General features: G+C 33.4%; 1 protein-coding gene across 5 annotated transcripts in view; it reads left to right on the plus strand.

The window, feature by feature from the left end:
* LOC141457473 (eIF-2-alpha kinase GCN2-like) overlaps positions 1-19,889 on the plus strand; it is an 82,242-nt gene that overhangs the window by 50,842 nt on the left and 11,511 nt on the right. For 4 of the 5 annotated variants that reach the window (XM_074134501.1, XM_074134500.1, XM_074134499.1 and 1 more), the window contains exons 13-16: positions 6,622-6,788; positions 12,496-12,670; positions 16,865-17,106; positions 18,695-18,828. In XM_074134501.1, the coding sequence (XP_073990602.1) occupies positions 6,622-6,788; positions 12,496-12,670; positions 16,865-17,106; positions 18,695-18,828 (718 nt within the window). The remainder of the gene's footprint in view (positions 1-6,621; positions 6,789-12,495; positions 12,671-16,864; positions 17,107-18,694; positions 18,829-19,889) is intronic. The other variant, XM_074134502.1, reaches the window with a different exon arrangement.

Consider the following 19,889-nt stretch of genomic DNA (forward strand, 5'->3'; position numbering starts at 1 on the left):
ACAAAAGAGTAAATACAATAAATATTGGGAAATTTATTAAACAACAAAAACCGTTAAACACAAAACACAGGAGAAACCAGATAACCCTTATGCACTAAATAACAAATAACCAAAAGATTTGAAGTAAATTTAAACAAACCCAGCAATAATTATGTACAAAATTTGGATATCTGTTTATTTTTTAATAATAAAATTGTAGCAGTTGGCTAAATTCGACGTGTCTGTCCTAAAGTTAACTGTGTTGTTCTGTTTTACTATGTGGCACATTTCAAGAAAATTTCGCTTATACTGTTTTTTTTCCCTATCGAGTACTGTCACATTCTGAAAGTCAAAATAGTGTTTGTTGTCAATGTGGTGTCTAAATAGCGCGGTGGAATTGTCGTCTTTTTTTGTCTTACAATCATACTGATGCTGGTACAACCTTGCCTTGAGAAACTGACTTGTCTGGCCTATATAACAACTGTCACAATCCTGGCAATTTATTTTGTAAATTATGTTAGATAGTTTGTCTGTTTGAATTTTGCTCTTTGTTTTGGTGAAAAATTGTTTAATGGTGTTCCCCGATTTCCATGCGGGGATTATGTTGCAGCTGTGAAGTAGTTTGTTAATTTTCTCCGACAAGGTGTTAATGTAAGGGAAAGCAATGTTATGTTTTGCAGGAGGTTCTTGACAGTCTAAGGGAAGTGTTGTTTGTAAGTTAGCGTTCGGTCTTCTATTTATTAATTTAGGGAGATTATAGATAATGTTTTTAGGATAACCATTGCTGGTTAAGATAGTTGTGATTTTCTTTTTGTTATTTTCTTGGAATTTATCATCGCTGATTGTCATAACTTTTTTGTAGAGAGAGATAGCAAAGTTCAGTTTTTGGTGAAAAGGTTGTTTGGAATGGTAGTGTAAGTATCTGTCAGATCTGCAAGGTTTGGTGTACCAGTCAATGATGATAGTGTCATTGTCAGTTCGTATTAGTAATAAATCTAGGAAAGGGATTTGACTATTTTGTTCTGTTTCAACTGTAAAGTTTAGTCTAGGATGGAATGAATTGAAAATGGTCAGTATTTCATTAATCTTTTCGTTAGGGACTGCAGTTAAAAGATCATCGACATATTTGTCCATAAATGGTACTTCAAAGGAAAGTTGTTTAAGACAAGTGTCAAGTTTTATTCATAGTTACCTTCACTAGTCTTATTAATTTCTTCGGAATGTGGGAATTCCGCAATGCACTAATTAAATTCTCTCTGATGACGCTATCAAAGGCTCGGCGATAATCTATAAACAACAAATGGAGATCAGTTTTGTACTCCCAACATTTCTCCATTACTTGTCTCATTACAAAAACCTGGTCTGATGTTCCTCTTGCCTAAACCCACACTGGTATTCTCCAATGATTCCTCGGCAAAGTCATTTAATCTTTTACTTATTATATTTGAAAATATTTTATAGGCTACTCCCAAAAGCGATATTCCCCTATAGTTCTCGCAGAGCAACTTGTCTCCCTTTTTATAAACTGGACATGCTAAGCTAGTGCTCCATTCACTTCTTCTTAAGTCTTTCATACTGTAACCGACCAAACTAGCGGTTACGGAGCCTAGGGCTTTCAACAAAACAGTTCTTTTATAACAGTTAGTTTATTTACAATATTTACAAATAATTGCTGATCTTACACGTTAATCAGTAACAAACACACCGCCCTAACCGACAAACAGACACACACTCATCCACACTACGGCCCTAACTAACCTACGTACTTTTTACTTAACTAATATATACTACTTATTACAGCTAATATATTTAATCTCCTTAACAAAAACTTACAGTTTAAAAAGTTAAGTATAAGGGTTGATTAAACGCCAAAAGGTACACAAATCAGCTAGTACCCAACATTTCATTAATATTATTTTAAGTAATTTTATTACATTAATTTTCATTAATATTTTTTTGAATTTATTAGATGTTTCACAGACCCTTATGCTGGCCATTTTAATCTACAAAATATTTGTTCAAGTAGAACACCATTTAACTTAGATTGACTGTAATAAGATAAATAAGATATGCATATTTTTATGACAGCTAACATAATTATTCCAGTATTTTACTATAAGTAAAATTAGAGGGACTACATTAAATTACAATTGAGAAATAAATAATTATTGTTGAATAATTTACTTGATATTACCTACGCGTTATTTGTGCTCACAAATACTTCGGAAAGACGAATTCTAGACTGAAATATTGTTTTAAATCCGTGATTCAAATTTAAATAGTAGCCGACTCTGCCTTTGTCTTTTTTTACTTTAACGTGCATGTACATACATACGATATATGTGACTATTCAGAATAAAGAGCATAATAAAGATAAATCAGAAGAATAATTTGGAATAAAGCTAAAATAAAGTACCTATTTAATTACGAAAATATAATATACATTTTATCATAATTATAACAAAAAAATAAAATATTATGAATGAACAAAGGGAAGCGATTAGCTATGCGGTTAGCATATTGGATTCCCACGTGGAGGTTCCGGGTTCGAATCCAGCTGCTGACCCTTGATTTTCTCTTTCTAAGAGCTTCTTACAGCTCACTGTCCGGGTGATGGACAGAGTTGTCTGTAACGAGAGAACACTGTCCGGAGGCCGGCAGTGCACTGAAAAAAGCTCCGGGCGCCAATAACCTTGATGTTGACGCGACTTAAATCATAAAAGAAAAGAAAAAGAAAATGAATGAACTGGCCAGCATAAGGGTCTGTGAAACACCTAATAAATTCATAAAAATATTAATGAAAATTAATGTAATAAAATTACTTAAAATAATATCAATGAAATGTTGGGTACTAGCTGATTTGTGTACCTTTTGGCGTTTAATCAACCCTTATACTTAACTTTTTAAACTGTAAGTTTTTGTTAAGGAGATTTTTGTACCTTTTGGATAAATTTTCTTTTTTGTATGTTTTGCAAAGTTACATATCTGCTTTTCAGATTTTATTAAAATTGGGAATAATAAATTTAATTTTATCATTATAACCTGAAAAGGTGTTAAGTCGGAGTTACTACCACTGGACAGATCTTTTTAAAGAATGATTATAGTTGCGGTCCCCAAACCATCCTCAATAACAATTTTTTTGAGAAAAATTTGTTATTCGTTTTGAATAAAATAGGAAGGTAATTTGTACGTAAATAGCAAAATTAAACTGCGATTTCAGTACTTCCCTTTAAGAGGAGTAAGAAAAATAAACTGCGATTACAGTACTTCTCCCTAAAAGGCAAAGAGGCAAAGATTTTGAATCGAACTACAATTCATTGATGAAAATCGGTTCACTCATTGAAAATTTTAACGATTGCAATACTTCCTCTTAGTAGGTGTAAGAGCATGATGGCACTTCACAGCCACGTAGAGGAGCTTTAACCACTTCTTCTTACTAAATTTTATCAAAATCGGACTAACCGTTATAGAAATATTGGTAATAATAGTTTTAGAAAGGGCCTTACTTGGGTGGGGCAAACTCCCCTCCTTATGAGGCACAGCGTCGAGACTTTTAAAGTGCAAATCTGTACAAAATTTCGATTCGAATGACACTTTATTCATGACAATCGGTTTACTTTTCGATAATTTGAAACGATTGCTATACTTCCCCTTAATAAGTGTAAGAGCAGATCGTCGCTTTAATGTTACGTAGGGGAGCCCTAACCCTGTCATCCTACCAAATTTTATCAAAATCGGGCTAAGATTTACAGAGTAATTAATGATAATAATTTTGGAGGGGGCCTTACATAAAAGGGGCTAACTCCTCTCCCATTCCATGTACAGCGTCGCGACCCCCAAAAGGCACATCTACATAAAATTCCAAATCGAATGACATCTCATTCATGAAAATCGGTTCACGCGTTTAGGCGCTACGTTGTTTACAAAAAAGGTAACAACAACAACAACAACAACAACAACAACAACAACAAGAACAACAACAACAAGAACATTTTTTGAAAATGCCGTTTTTGCTCATTTTGAGCATCTTTTTTCTCAATATCTATCAAATCTAGGTTGTTGCAAAAAAATTACAGTTATAAAGGAGGATTTGCCCTATATTTTAAAGAAAATTTGGGAATTTTATCTTTTATAGAAAAAGAGAAAAAAATTGTCAAAGTTGGGTGTTTTTCAACGTTACGCTTTTTCGTGCAGTTTTTGATGATCAACCCTTATACAACTGTCCTACCGGACAGTTTTAATTACATAACATAAACTTAATGCTAACTGAAAACCAATCTCTTTAAATATTACAATAACTAATAACTAAAATAACGAATACTAGAGCTGCACAGAAACACGCGAAAAGTCCAAGTCTCTCTCGCCAATCCTCCACCTCCACATAGAACTCACCCACCGCCGCCGATGCCTCCTCAAGTCGGATACCAGTGCGGGACTTCCTCTTAACCCTTTTTATCTTTTATAGCGTCTAGGGACACGTAGATATGTGCACGTCTCTCTGGCCTAGGCCTTTCTGACCAGCACCTCGCTGTCCCCACTCTCTCGCCATATGCATGTGCCCCCACTACTAAAATAGTTATTGAGTTTTAGCAGGTTAAGTTTTGGAGGTTTTGCAAATCGTTCAAATTTAAAACCTATTCTATATTTCTCTTTGTATTGTTCCGATTTTACTGAATTTTTTACCGAATTATAGGAAAAGTCTGCTCTATAATTGGTATGTATAGTAATGTTCTAGTTATTATGTGTAATGAGATGTGGAAGGTTAAATTTTAAATAAAAGATGTAGCTGTTGTTGGTTTCAACGCTGAATACAGTTAAGGAGAGACGTTTGCCCCACGTAAGTTAGGTCCTCTCTAAAACTATTAATTTTAATTACATGTAAATCTTAGCCCGATCTCGACAAAGTTTGCCAAGAAGTTGTTGTTTTTCTAGTTGACATTAAAGTGCTAACGTGCTCTTACGCCTAGTAAGGGATGTACTGCAATCGTTCAAATTGTGGACGCGTAAACCAATTTACATACAGGAGTGAATTGTCATTCGAAACAAAATTCTAAGTGGATATAGCTGTTGTGGATCTTGATATCTACAACATTAGGAAGGGAGTTTTACGCTTTACCGCGTTACATTAAAGTCCTATCTTATTCTTACAGCTATTAAAGGGATATATTGCAATCGTGCATATTTGATGTTTAATTTTTCTATGCCTTTTTAGTAAAAAGTCCTTAAATCGCAGCTTAATTTTTCTTATTCCTCTTAAAATGAAGTACTGAAATCGCAGTTTAATTTTGCTATTCACGTACAAATATTTTCCTATTTTATTTGAAACGGTTTCCCAAGAAAACTGTTTTTATGGATTCTTTTGGGACCGCAACACTAAGCATTCTTTTAAAAGATTTGTCCTGTTGTAGTTAAGGTTTCAACTTAATACCATATCAGGATATAATAAAAATATTGCTTATTCTCAATTTGAAGCAGTTATGTTACTTTGCAGAATAGACAAAAAGGAAAATCTTTCTAAATGGTACAAAAATCTCTTTAACAAAACTTACAATTTAAAAATTTAATAATAATGGTTCAATAAACTTTAAAAGGTACACAAATCAGCAAGTACCTATAATTTCATTAATATTTCATTGATATCATTTGAGTAATTTTACTGTATTAACTTTTCAATAACTTTTTTTAGAATTTATTAGATGTCACAGATCCTTATGCTGGCCATTAATTTGTTATAATAACGATAGATTGTACATTACATCTTCATAAACACATAGGCACCATATTTTAACTCTATTCTAAATTATTTTTCTGATTGATCTCTATTATGCTCTTTATCTGAGTAATCAAATACACTTTTACATTAAAATAGAAAAAGTCAAAGTTAGAGTTGGTTACTGTTAAAATTTGAATGACGGAGTTAAAACAAAATTTGAATCTTCAATTCGTCCAACAGAAGTATTCGAGAGCACAAATAACACAGTTAACAAAAAGTATTATTCAACAATAATTATTGATTTCTCTGTTGTAATTTACTAATGCATTTAAATTAAATGCATACTTTAATTGGGTACTTGTAGTAAAATACTTTAATAATTTATTGGCTGTCCTAAAAATATGCATATCTTTATCTATTTAATTTATATTATATATATACAACATTGTGGGAAGAACACGTAGATTAAGAATTTAGTTGTAGAAAACTATATTATTTAATATAAAGCCAGATTAATTATTACTTATTATTATTTACGCTTGATTACTACCATTAAGTAAAGTCACAATCAATTTAATCGAAGAATGAACGTAAACCGACGATTTTTATTTTGAAAAATAAATAAAATCATTGATGTACGTTCATGTAAGCATTTGTTTATAAAAGTTTTTGAATTCTTCTGCCTCATAATTTGTTTGATTTTTATAACGTTTTTCTTTTTAGCCTGTGATTTATAGATGATACGGTAAATGCTACTTGAACAAATCTTTCATAAATGAAAATAGCCAGCATTAGGGTCTGTGACATCCAATAAATTCTAAAAAATATTAATTAGAATTCGCCTACCACGGAGCATGCAGAAATTGTGCAGCGATTATAAACAATGAATGCAGCCCATTAATATCATGTAAATTTTTGATTTGCTACAGAAAGTTGACACGTACAGCCTTGGGATAATATTTTTCGAGATGTGCCATCCTCCTGTAGCTACGTCTATGGAGAGGTGCAAAATTATGAAAGATATTCGCCAGGTTAATCCAGTCTTCCCTTCTGATTTCCCACACAGTCCGTCTTCTCATCAAGCTCATTTAATCAGGTGATTGACAAATGTTAAGAATGGTTATATTATTGTATTATTATTTTAATAATTTTTACATATATCTTAGGAAGAAAATAATTCAGTTTTTAAATTTAATAGCTCATTAAAGTTCATTTTGAACAAAAAGCGCAATTTTAAAATAGAGTGGTTGTAGGCGTAGCCCGTTAAGCGGTTAGCTATCCACGATCCACGACATCTTATCGATAGTCGGACTCAAATTGCGTCTGAAAAATAATAAGCATTACTTTACGTTTAGCTCCTTGGATTTTCACGCGGCACTTAAAAATATTGAGGGGCATTTTTATAAGACATATTAGTTTATTAGGTATTTTTAAGTGATGAAGTCCTTGCCAAAACTGATTTCTGTCTACGTATCAGATGATGCAGGATGACATTATTAGAAGATTTTTTAAAGCATAATTCGGATAGGAAATATATGTTCAATAGTTGAACGCTCTCGAATTACGCCTTATTGAAGTGTACTTACTTATCATCCAAGGAGTAATTCTTTTAATTAGAAGAAAATCCAGTTAACCTAAATTTAGATACCTAAGAAACTAAGAGGCGTTATGACCCTTAATTTTTGAATTCCAGTTTATAATTTGTTTTAAGGTTTGGGCATAAATTACTGTTACCCAATTCTAAAGTATTATTTCATTCTGTTAAATTTCTTAGTTTCAGCTCTACCGCGGGTATTTCATCCGTATCTTGTTCTTTCATTTGCATTAATGCTTCTCATATTTGTTCTCTCTCCAGCGATACTTCTGCTTCATGACTCTGGTTGGCCACAGTTGCCAGTTGCAGTTGTGGGTCAATAACATTCCCATTGCCGATAGAGAGCCAAGACTTTAAATAAGTAGCCCATTCATTTTGGTCATCCACTAAGAGAGCTTCCGAATCATTTTTAGGCCGTTAATTCTTGTTTTGAAAACCATGTTTGCATGTGTAAAACCTTGCTTCCATAACCATGATAGAAATTATCTTGTGATATCCCCAGCTGTGGAATTTTGCTTTTTTCTCTTTTTCCATATGGCCCGCGAATCCATGACGTTTGATTGATAGTCGGAAGTATGCATTAATTTACTTCTTACTACTTTTATGTATGGTCAAACTTCGCAATTAATGTAGTTCAATTTACAATTAGATTAGTCACAAAAGAAATAGATGATAATTCACTTCCAAGAAAATTGAGCCCACTTATGAAATCAAGTAAAAACGTTACGAGAATAACATTATAAGGTAACTATTGTTACCTGAACATTGCCTTGTCCCAGGCTAGCTTCGTGGAGAAAGGGGTTGCTTTTAAAGGTTTAAAAAATACACAAAACCAAAATTAAATATTAAAAAAATGCCCAATAAAATAAAATGTCAGTAGCCAGCAGCGAAAATTATTCCGGAAAAATATGAACACACACAGACAAAAAAAAATCAATCTAGGAAATAAAATGAAGCAAAAATGTGTCTGCAAATATACACCTGTACATTTATAATAATAAGCAAACGACTAATTGATACTCCGTAATTATATTTTTTTAACACTATACAAATACATATGTTGAATAAAAATAACCGGAAGTTTCTTCTACCAAAACAAATTTCAAGAAATTAGTTTTTGTCACGGCAAACTCAAAATCTCTGTTTATTTCAAAATTATATTTACTGATCCTACTTAAGTATGCGGGAATATTTTTTTAAAAAAACTAAAAATGGAGCACTAATGATAAAGTAAAATGAAAAATCTTGTTTCTTAAACACAACTTAAAAAGAAATTACATTAAGTAAAAAAAAAAATTGAAAATTGATTTACTCCAGACCTGGACCAGAAAGCTTTTTTTTAATTTTTATTTTATTTATTTATTTTTTTTGTGAGGAGGGGGTAGGTAAGTAAAGGAAACACAGAGAATACACAAAAGAAAACCAAATCTATTAAGAATGTAGAATACAAAAATGAGTTAAAGGAAAAACTAAAGAAAACAAAACACAAATTAATACTTTAAATACTAAGGGTAGAAATAAACACCAATCTATCATAAGTATAGTTTATTCACATAAGACATAAGATTCTAACGCCAACACAAGGCCCAACGCACATCACACACAGTAATGGAACAGAAAAAGGAATGTCCCTTGCTACCTGCAACTTTATTGCCACCCCTAGCGGTCAGCCCTTCTCTTACACCCTCTACAGGGTTGCCAAATATCTAACATTCCAAATTTACTACAACTCGGCCAATCCTGACCCGTGATCGCCCTCGATCACAAGAGTGCTAATTTACAATTTAAATAAAAATACTAATTATTCATACTAATAAACATAACTGAACACAATATAAGCTAATACATAAAGAAAATTAAGTTAAATAAGTAATCATTAATACACAATATTACATAAATGATTAATAAAACAACCTATCATAATCTTAATTAACAAACATCATAACTTAACTAATATATACAAAATTCAAGGGTTGAGCACTTATACTCCTCGAACAAATAAAACCTCTATAACTTAACACAGGAATTGCTAATACTTTGCAAATTCCAGACTCAGAAATTCCATCAAAAGGAATCTGAGTTACCTGATATACCCCTAAACAGGTACCTAGCATGGAGCAAAACTTTATCCACCACATTTCTTTTTTTCCTAAGATTGGATTGCAAGCAATACAATTACTGTTAGGAATGTAATCTTTAATTTTGTCCTGTAATTTTGGGAACCGACAGGACCTTAAAATTAATTGAGCACCTTTATTAATTCCTAAATGACCAACATAATCATGAAACTTACTAACAATTTTGTTCTCTATTTTTTCGGGAACTACAAATAAAATTTTCCCTTTTTTCTTTCTGAACACCAACCCATTACATAATTCAAATCTTTTAAGTACTTTTTCCTCTAAACATTCACTACTTTCACTAATTCCCTTATCACTTTCCTGTAGAATTGACAGATTTTGCTCAGGAATCACTTTAATCTCTACAGCGGGTTCACTACGTTTCTCGTTAGATATATCCTCATTAACAATTTTAGGGACAGATTTTACATCATTCATATTAAGCTCAGGGTTTACAAATTCTACTTCACCGTAATCAATTAACAGTAACTCCGAACCATCATTAATTGCTACCTCACGTAATATATCGTCTTCACTTACACGATCTTCCCTTATCAATGATATTGCTGAACCTGGCAAGGCTTCCACTCCTCCACTAGGAGTAGCGCCTTCTCTGAGGATGTCTGCTGTGGATGGAGGTAGAACAGATTTTTCAACTACCAGCGAAACTAAAGATGGTGTGCTCTGCTTCTGACGTTCGCATTCCTTTTGAAGGTGTCCCATTTTGCCGCACTCAAAACAGCTTCCCTTCTCACGTCTGGGTTTCGGACATTCAGTCACTAAATGCCCCTCTTGATAGCAATTAAAACATTTCCTGGTTTCTACTTTCGTCTCCGAAACAATCTTAATTAATCGTAAAGGCTTTTCCTTAACACTGCCTTCGTAATCACACTTGGGCCGCACTCGTTCATAAATCATTAATTTCCTCTTCAACTCTTTCAAATCTTGGGCCTCATAAAGATGTAACTTGTTTGGAAGCGGATCAGGAATGCCATCAATAATATATTGAATCAGCAATTCTACGTCTATGTCGCCTCTAGCAGCTAATTCCTTCATGATTAGTACATACTGATGAAGAGACTCACCTTTCTGCATGGTGCGCTTGCTTAACGCTCTATGAAGCTCAGCACTTTTCGTTTTCCTAGAAAATTCCTCAACAAGTGCTTCCTTCAATGCACTATAACTGGTTAACCCGCGTTCACCGTAAACAAAAAGTTTTGCAAGTCCTTTCAATGATTTCTTTGCAAACACCAGTTTTTCTAACTCTTGCCACCTCATAACTTGTGCCAATTCTTCAAAATCAGTTAACCACAAGTTAATGGTGTAGTTATCTTCGCCGGTGAATGGCCTCAGACTTTCCTCAATGTCTTTAGAGGAAAACTGAAATGGTCGACATTGCTGAACATGTTTCGAACTAGTAGAATTTCCTTCACTTACTTCCTCACAGTGTTCATCTTCTTCTTCGTCTAGTTGTTCTTCATTTATTGCCTCAAATAGTAAGCTAATATTATTTAGAAACTTACACAACTCAGACGCCACATCCTGTCTAGGGCTTAACTGAATACCTAATAGGTTTGCAACACTTTTTAACTCACGCAATGAAAATGTATCTTTCAATTCTTCCACTTTATTACATAAGTCCACATCATTTAACTTGAAACCTTCAAATTCCTTTATTTTCTTTCTACTCAGACGCCCTTCATCTAGACCAAAAATAATTTCATACAATCTTTTAGCTTCCCTTACCGGTGCACACAAAATTGCGGATTCAATCCTCTTAATGTTGCCAAGTTTCATTTTTCTCACACAAATTGACTATTCTTTAACAAATTAACCGATCTTTAACTCACTTTACCAGTTCTTGACCCCACTTTACTAGTTCTTTACCCCACACCTGAAGTTGTAGAATACAAAAATGAGTTAAAGGAAAAACTGAAGAAAACAAAACACAAATTAATACTTTAAATACTAAGGGTAGAAATAAACACCAATCTATCATAAGTATAGTTTATTCACATAAGACATAAGATTCTAACGCCAACACAAGGCCCAACGCACATCACACACAGTAATGGAACAGAAAAAGGAATGTCCCTTGCTACCTGCAACTTTATTGCCACCCCTAGCGGTCAGCCCTTCTCTTACACCCTCTACAGGGTTGCCAAATATCTAACATTCCAAATTTACTACAAGAACAAAAATTATTTTTACAAACATACGTTAATACAACTATAGGAAATAAACAGGTCTCTCTCTCTCTCCGGGGTCCTCCAAAGCAACTTCAACCAGATCATCTCTCGGACGAACTCAACGAATGACACCTCACAACGAGCAACAACCCTAGTATAGCACCTTGCTCACGCTGTAGGCCGTACAGCTGGCTCGCTAGTCCCGTGAGCCCCACTCCTCTTTCTTAGGGCGTCCTCGCCCGTTTACGCTGTCTCTACATGTTTCTTTAAACTTTTTTTTTGGAAGTGAAATAGTACTTAAAAACCTCCGCTACGATTACTTTTTTTCTTTTCTTCGGGATCCGCAGGAAATTTTCAGTTTTCTACCTCCAGTGTAGTGCTCTCGCTTTTTCCTTTAACGTTCGTAGTATGTAATGCTCTCTCTATAAGTTTTACCACAAACACTATGGTAAAAAATGTTGCCACTACGTACTTCCAATTTTCCTAATCAAGAAAACGACAACAGTAAAACTTGTGGCTAACTAACTGTGAGCTTCGCTCGTACCCCCATATACTCACGCTGTGGTTATGTTCTTTTGTTAAAATCTTAACATTTGGTAAGTTTTAACTATTTGTTTGACTAATACAATTTTACCTTTATTCTTCTTCTTATAAACAAGTATTCGATGTATTCCGATTAATTATCTCAATCGATAACAGTATAGAGCATTTAACTGATCTTCAAAATTAGTGAAACGATATTGGAAAAAAAAAAATAATATTGAGCACTTGAAGCTCTAAATGTTAATATTCATTATCCTGAGTGGTATGAATGCTAAGGTATTCCTGAGCTCTTGTGTAAAGAACTTTCCTTAATAAATAATCCTTAATGCTTATTTGTTTTATTAATATTATTTAAAGGTGGATGTTAGATCATGATGTAAAATCAAGGCCTAGCTCTCAAGAAGTTTTACAGTGTGACATAGTTCCACCACCTCAGCTGGAAGAAGCAGAAGTAAAGGAAATGGTCCGGAGAACTCTAAGCAACCCTCAGAGTAAAGATTATAAATTCCTAATCGCATCATGTTTTAATCAGGTATTTTCTTTTTTACTTTTTATCATTTTTTTTCATACTTTCTCTTTATTGCACTCTTTATTCTGAATAATCAAATAATTAGTACTTCAATGTTAAATGACTACCGTAAACATTTGATACCTTTAAAGATAGAGATAAATTAATTTAAAAAATATAAAATTACAGTATATATGTTATGTACTTCAAAATTATATACATATAAATATGTAATCAGATTAAGAATATAAATAAAGAAGTTCACAATAATAAACTATATTAATTACCTTAACAAAAACTTAGTCTTAAAAGTTAAGTACGAGTATAAGGGTTGATTAAACGCCAAAAGGTACTCAAATCAGCAAGTACCCAACATTTCATTCATACTTCTAGTATCGTGTACCTTTTGGCGTTTAATCAACCCTTATACTTAAAATTTTAAACTGTAAGTTTTTTTAAGGAGATACAAGATATATCTCATCATCATAGTTAGTATTAAAAAGTCATTTCATTTTAACTCTATTCCAAATTATTCTTGTGATTTACCTTTATTCTGAATTATCATCACATTCACTAACACATTAAAAAGAAAAATGGTAAGTTAGAGTTGGTCTTTTACTGTTGTAATTTGAATTACGGAGTTGAAACGAAATTTTAGTCTTGAATTCGTCTTGCGTGAGCAAAAATTACTTGTAATAATACTTGTAATTATAATTCATTCATTTTCAAACTTAAATTTAATGAAGCCCTTTAATTGAGTACTGTTGTAAAGAAGTTTTATAACCAACTAAAAATATGCATATCTATTTTATATTACATATATATAACATTAACTACATTAACATTTAATATTAACCAACTAGATTAATTATTAATCACATATTATTAATGCTGAACTATTGCATAAAGTAAAGTACCAATCAGTTTATTTGAACAGTGAACATAAGCCGACGATGTTTACTTCCTTGTGCTGCGCTTAACTTCCACTTAAATCTGATGTCAAAAACAAAATAAAGTCGGTGGTATGTGCACTTTTAATTTTAACGTCAACATAATTATATTTTTCATTAACCTTTTTTTTTGTGTAAACCTGTGCATGAATAGTTTAATACCTGCTACACAATATAAATTAAATTGGTGCTACTTATTACTGAACAAATATTTTGTGCATGAAAATCGGCAGCATGTGACATCTAATACATTCTATAAAATATGATACTAGAAGTATGAATGAAATGTTCGGTACTTGCTGATTTGGAAACCTTTTGACGTTTAATCAACCCTTATTCTTAACTTTTAAAACTAAGTTTTTGTTAAGGATATTTTTGTACCTTTTGGATTGATTTTTTTTCTTGTTCCTTGGTTGGAACAAATTCATATATACAACGATTTTCTTTAATGTACGGGTATCGGGAATAATTAGAAGATCTAGGATGAAATAAAACTGACACAAGTTATGGAGGAATGGTAACAAGTTGGTGGGAAGAAGATAGAGACTGTGGAAACGTTGTGAAATTAAGTGATGAATAATTACAACCCATTAAGAGGGATAATATAGAAAGAAAATGGCATTTACCAATAAAAGAAAAAAGATACATTTTGATAACACCACTTCCTTTTAAGGGATGTAAGAGAAAACATGCTGTGATCACAGTACTTCTAAAGAGGGGAAAGAAAAATTATTTGCAATTACACTTCTTCTCCATAAACTGGCAAAGAGAATTTAAACTGCGAATACGGCATGGTATAGGTGTAAGAACAGGATGACACTTGAATGTCGGGCATTCTAAATTCTTCTTGTCTAATTTGATCAAAGACGGGCAAAGATTTACAGAGTTTTTATTAATAACCGTTTAAAAGTGGGCTTTACGTGGGGCAGACTCCCCCCCCATGTCCATATATATCATCGATACCCCAAAAAGCCGTATCTACCGTATCTAAAATTTCAAATTGAAGGCAATTCATTCATTAAAATCAGTTCGAAAGACGATTGCAGAACTTCCTCTTAGTAGGTGTAAGAGCATGATGGCACGTAGGGAACCTTTAACCGCTTCTTCGTGCTAAATTTTACCAAAATCGGACTAAGCTTGTAACCGCGTAGGTTGGCAGATCTGTCAGGGACAGCTAGCGCCAGTAGCGGAACCCAACGAAATAATAATAACCTTCTCTCCAGTCTCTAGAGCATGTGCTCAAAAAGCTTATTTTCTTAATATTTCTGTTTTTCCTTATTAATCAGCTTTAGTTTTGTTATTTTATTATTAGTTTACCTTAGTTTATCTTTTGTTATGCAATAGTGCATGGTTTCTCTTTTAGTTTTTCAAGCATGTCTATCTAGCATTACTCTTCTGCTTGTATATATCAATTGCTTTGCTATTATCTATGCGATTGTAAGTATTTCTATGTATATATATATTTCTGTAAATATCCCTGTACAATAATTGTAAATAGACACTATTTAACGTGAGATAGGTAACTGCTTCGACCTCCCCTACTCACCTGAGCTCCCCAAGGAGAAGTATTACAGATCAAAACAGTTTGGTCATAAGCTTTGTAGAAATATTAGTAATAATAGTTTTAGAGAGGGCCTGACCTGCTGTAGAAATATTAGTAATAATAGTTTTAGAGAGGGCCTGACCTGCGTGGGGCAAACTCCTCTCCTAAAGGTAACAGCGTCGATACCTCTTATAATGCTAAACTAGATCACTTTTTGAACTAAGTAACACTTCATTGAAGAAAATAGGTTCACGAAACGATAATTTTAAATCATTGCAAAACTTCCCTTAGTAGGTGTAAGAGCAGAACGTCGCTTTAATGTTACATAGGGGAGCCCTAACCCTTTCAACCTTCCAAATTTCATCACAATCGGGTTAAGTTTTACTGAGTTATTAGTAATAATAATTTTGGAGGGGGCCTCACATATATGGGGCTAACTCCTCTCCCATTCGATGTACAGCGTCAAGACCCCCAAAAGGCACATCTACATAACATTGCTAATCGAATGACACCTCATTCATTAAAATCAGTTCACGCGTTTAGACGCTACTTGTTTACAAAAAAGGTACCAAGAAGAAGAAGAACAAAACAAGAATCTTTTTTGAAAATGCCGTTTTTGCCCATTTTCAGACACGTATTTATCGAAATCTATTTAATCTATGTTGTTGCAAAAAAAATACTGTTATAAAGGAGGATATGCACTATATATAGTGCATATCCTCCTTTATAACAGTAATTTTTTTTAGAGTGGGCCTGACCTGCGTGGGGCAAACTCCTCTCCTAAAGGTAATTTTAATTAATTTTATATAGCGACTATACAGGGTGTTCATTTTAAGACGGCTCAAATGCATTTTATGCTTAAACGGTTAATCTGAGCAAAAAATGGTAGTGGAAAAATTGGTTGTCCGTCACCTCTAGTTTCAGAATATGTGACTTGATTTTACATTTTTGCCCGCGTACGCGGCTGACGCGCGACCAAAAGTGAGGGTTCGCAGTTGACCCCCATTTTCATTTACACAGTTTTAAAGAGCTAAGTATTGCCTTGGCAATATTTTTATTAGAAAGGGGATGAAAAAATACATAAAATGACCTATCACGTGCTCTTCTTTCTCTTTGATAACAGGTTAAAACATTGAAACATGATTAATAAATATGTACCAGATTTTGAAATGGCCTAGCACCTTTAATTTTAAAGATATTGAATTGCGGTTTCCGGTTTCTTTCATAACTTTTTATACTTTTTAAAACTGTGTATATGGAAATGGGGGTCAACTGCGAACCCTCACTTTTGGTCGCGCGTCAGCCGCGTATGCGGGTAGGAATCTAAAATCAAGTCTCATATTCTGAAACTAGCGGTGACGGGCAACAAATTTTTCCTCTACCATTTTTTGCTCAGATCAACCGTTTAAGCATGAAATGCATTTGAGCCGTCTTAAAATGAGCACCCTGTATATTAAATAAAATTTGGGAATTTTATCTTTTATAGAAAAAGCAAAAAAAAATGGTCTTTGTTGTTTTTCAACGTTATGCTTTTTCGTGCAGTTGTTGACGATCAACCCTTACATGTTACAACTGTCCTACCAAACAGTTTTAGTGCCTTAAAATATTTTTTAAAACGCTTTATTTTTTGCAATATTTGTTGTCGTTTTATGTGATTGATTTATTAATCTGAATACTCGTAGAAAGATCATTGCCAATTTCAGTCATAATTTTGTATAATTTCAGCAAATGCCACCCACACTCGATGCTACATTTAACGTATCATCTTGGAGATCAAATTGGTTCGTATCCCTAGCTGAATCAGTATCTGAAATTCTCAGGAGAATAATGAGAGGACACGGTGCTATTTCATTTCTACCACCACTACTTACTCCAGCAAAAGATCCCCCTGAGTCTTCTGTATCCCTCATGACTCGGCTCGGTAGTATAGTGTATGCTACATTCGATATTAGGACCCCATTTGTGAGGTAGGTCAATTTAATGTTTTATTAAAACTGTCCAGTAGAACAGTTGTATAAGAGTTTTGAATGGGGTTTAAAAAATGACTTTTTTTCAATAACAAAAATAACTCTACATTCAAATTCTACATTCTCTTGAAAAAAAAAAAAAAGAAAAAGAAAAAAGTTTATAACGTCAAGTATAGTGTTGAATGAGCTGGCATTCCACTTGCCGGCCAACCCTTTTTCAGCGCCTTACTTTCTTCTTGTAACTCATTAATTTTAGTTTCCATTGCGTAGAAATCCTCTCTAGTTACTTTTTGTGTTTTATAATGACCTAAAGAATGCCATCAATTTATCCATCAAAAGTTTCACGTGTTTTATTTTTTAGGCATTGTAATTTCCAAATCGATTGAAATCGGGATTTTTTTTTCGTCTTAATGAAATAAACTTAAAATACAATAAAATTTAATTAAAACAAATCGGACAATGTACCGATAGTAGAAATAGTAGACAAAAATAAACATTAAAAATAAGTTGTCTAAGTAAAATTGTACTGTAGGCAAATCCCAACATCTTAAAAATGTAGGTAAACATGTCTAACGCTTATGTGTGTGAGAGAGAAGCTCAGTTGTTTCAGTAGTTAACTACCAATAAAGTTTTTAACGTGTTTAGGGGCACTACGTTCTTTTCAAAAAGGTAACAACAAACGAGAAGGTAGAGAAGGATTAGCTAAGTAGGTAGCGAATCCCTGGTTCGATCCAGCTGCTAGCCCTTATATTTTCTCTTTCTTCAGCTTCTTACCGCTCATTGTCCGGTGATGGACAGTGTTTCTGTGACGAGAGACCTGCAGTTTGCTGAAAAAAGCTCCTGCGCCAAAAACCTCAGATGTTACCGCCTTGAATAAAAAGAAAGGAAAAAAAAATGAGAAGGAAAACTAGAACAAGAATAATTTATGAAAATTCCGTTTTCCCTTTTTCGGCAGCGATTTTCTCAAATCTATTTGATCTGCGTCGCGAAACGAGGAGGTGCCCTTTATTTTAAAGAATATTTTATCGCTTATAGAAAAGAGAAAAAGTAGTTTAAGTTGGGTACTTTTCAACTGTGCGCTTTCTGACGATCAACCTTTATGTCCTTCCGGATAGTTTTAATCCAGTGAACGGCTGCTGAAGCTTTACAAGCTCAACGTCAAGTGAAATCTACTGGAAATGGGCAGTACCGATTTTCTTAAAACGAAATGATAATTTACCACTTACAATAAATTTTATTGCAACTTTCTGGAAAATTATTTTTTGAAGAATCTGCATCATCGAGTTATGTTACTCTTGTACAACTCAAGGATGGTGGAAGTTGTGACGCTTTTGCAGCCTGTTACTTAGTGAGCCAATCGTAAATTTTAGAAATAAGAAAGTATTTTTATTTATGTGGTATATACTTTTTGTTGTTTTTAATGAAAAAGAAGAAAAAAAATTATGTAAACGTGATTCAACTAGAATATGCAGTAACAGAAAGTAGTGTGAATTTTCCACCAAATTTTGAGTACGTTCACTTATTTTGAAACAGAAATTAGGAACTCTAAAGCATTCATTTTTTTTTTTTACTATCTTCTTTTCTTAAGATTTTTGAAGCATAACCCAAGTGTTTGCCACATGAAGAGATATGCTATTGATAAAATATACAGAGAACGACCGGCTGGTGTGCATCCTAAAGAAGTATACGAATGTGCCTTCGACATAGTAACTTCAAATTCAGGTTTGTCTAGCTCATATAATTCATAAGTTATAAATAGTTTATTACTGTCAGAATTCAAAGCAGACCTTAGAGCTTGCCCTATTTCGGCTTGATCCAGTTATAGTGCCAATTGGCATTTTCATTTTTTATTTGCTTCTCTTCAGCCACAGTCTCCTTCAAGTACGCTGCTTTTATTCTGTTATCTTCCTACCCCTCCAATGTCTCTAGCCATCTAAACTATCTCCAACACTTCACAATATCCAATGTTTAAAACAAACTTGAACTTCTAATTAAATTTAAGAAATGAACACTAAATTACAAAACTAACGACTAAATACAGAGTAAGTGAAGTGTTATTACTCTTATTACTTATTTAGATACATCGTATTTCTTCATCCGTTTTCTCAGACTGTTGCTTTTCGTTACTTCAAAACAAATAGTGGACCTACAATCTAGGTCCTTCCCTGTTGAAAAGCTATAATGTCTGAAAACATACTGCAGTATGCAGGTACAGAACACTGCATAGACAGTTGTAGCCCTTTTCTCATAAGCTCCATTAGTGTTATGCGGTGTCGCAAGAAGCTTGTTTATTTTTTTTTATTTATTTATTTTTTTTTATTTTTTATTTTTTTAAGCGATATCTCGTCAAATTTCTTAAAATATACGAGGGTCGTTTGAAAAGTCCGTGCAAAAATAAAAACTACTTAATTTTTTGGGGTAAACCTTTTTTATTTTTCAACATAGTCTCCTTTTAGGCTTATACACTTCGTCCAACGCTGCTCTAGTTTGTTGATCCCTTCCGAATAATAGGATTTGTCCAAGTCTGAAAAATAGCCATTCGTTTCTGCAATCACCTCCTCGTTTGAATAAAATCTTTTTCCCGCCAGCCATTTCTTCATATTGAGGAACAAATAGTAGTCCGAGGGAGCCAAGTCTGGAGAATAGGGGGGATGTGAAACGAGTTGGAACCCTATTTCCATTAATTTTGCGACCACAACTGCTGAGGTGTGAGCTGGTGCGTTGTCGTGATGGAAAAGGACTTTTTTGTGGGCCAATCGTGGGCGTTTTTCTTGCAGCTCGGT

This window comes from Rhodnius prolixus, unplaced genomic scaffold, assembly GCF_049639745.1.
Source record: "Rhodnius prolixus isolate KJV_2025 unplaced genomic scaffold, Rpr scaffold_16, whole genome shotgun sequence".
Taxonomy (NCBI): Eukaryota; Metazoa; Arthropoda; class Insecta; order Hemiptera; family Reduviidae; genus Rhodnius; species Rhodnius prolixus.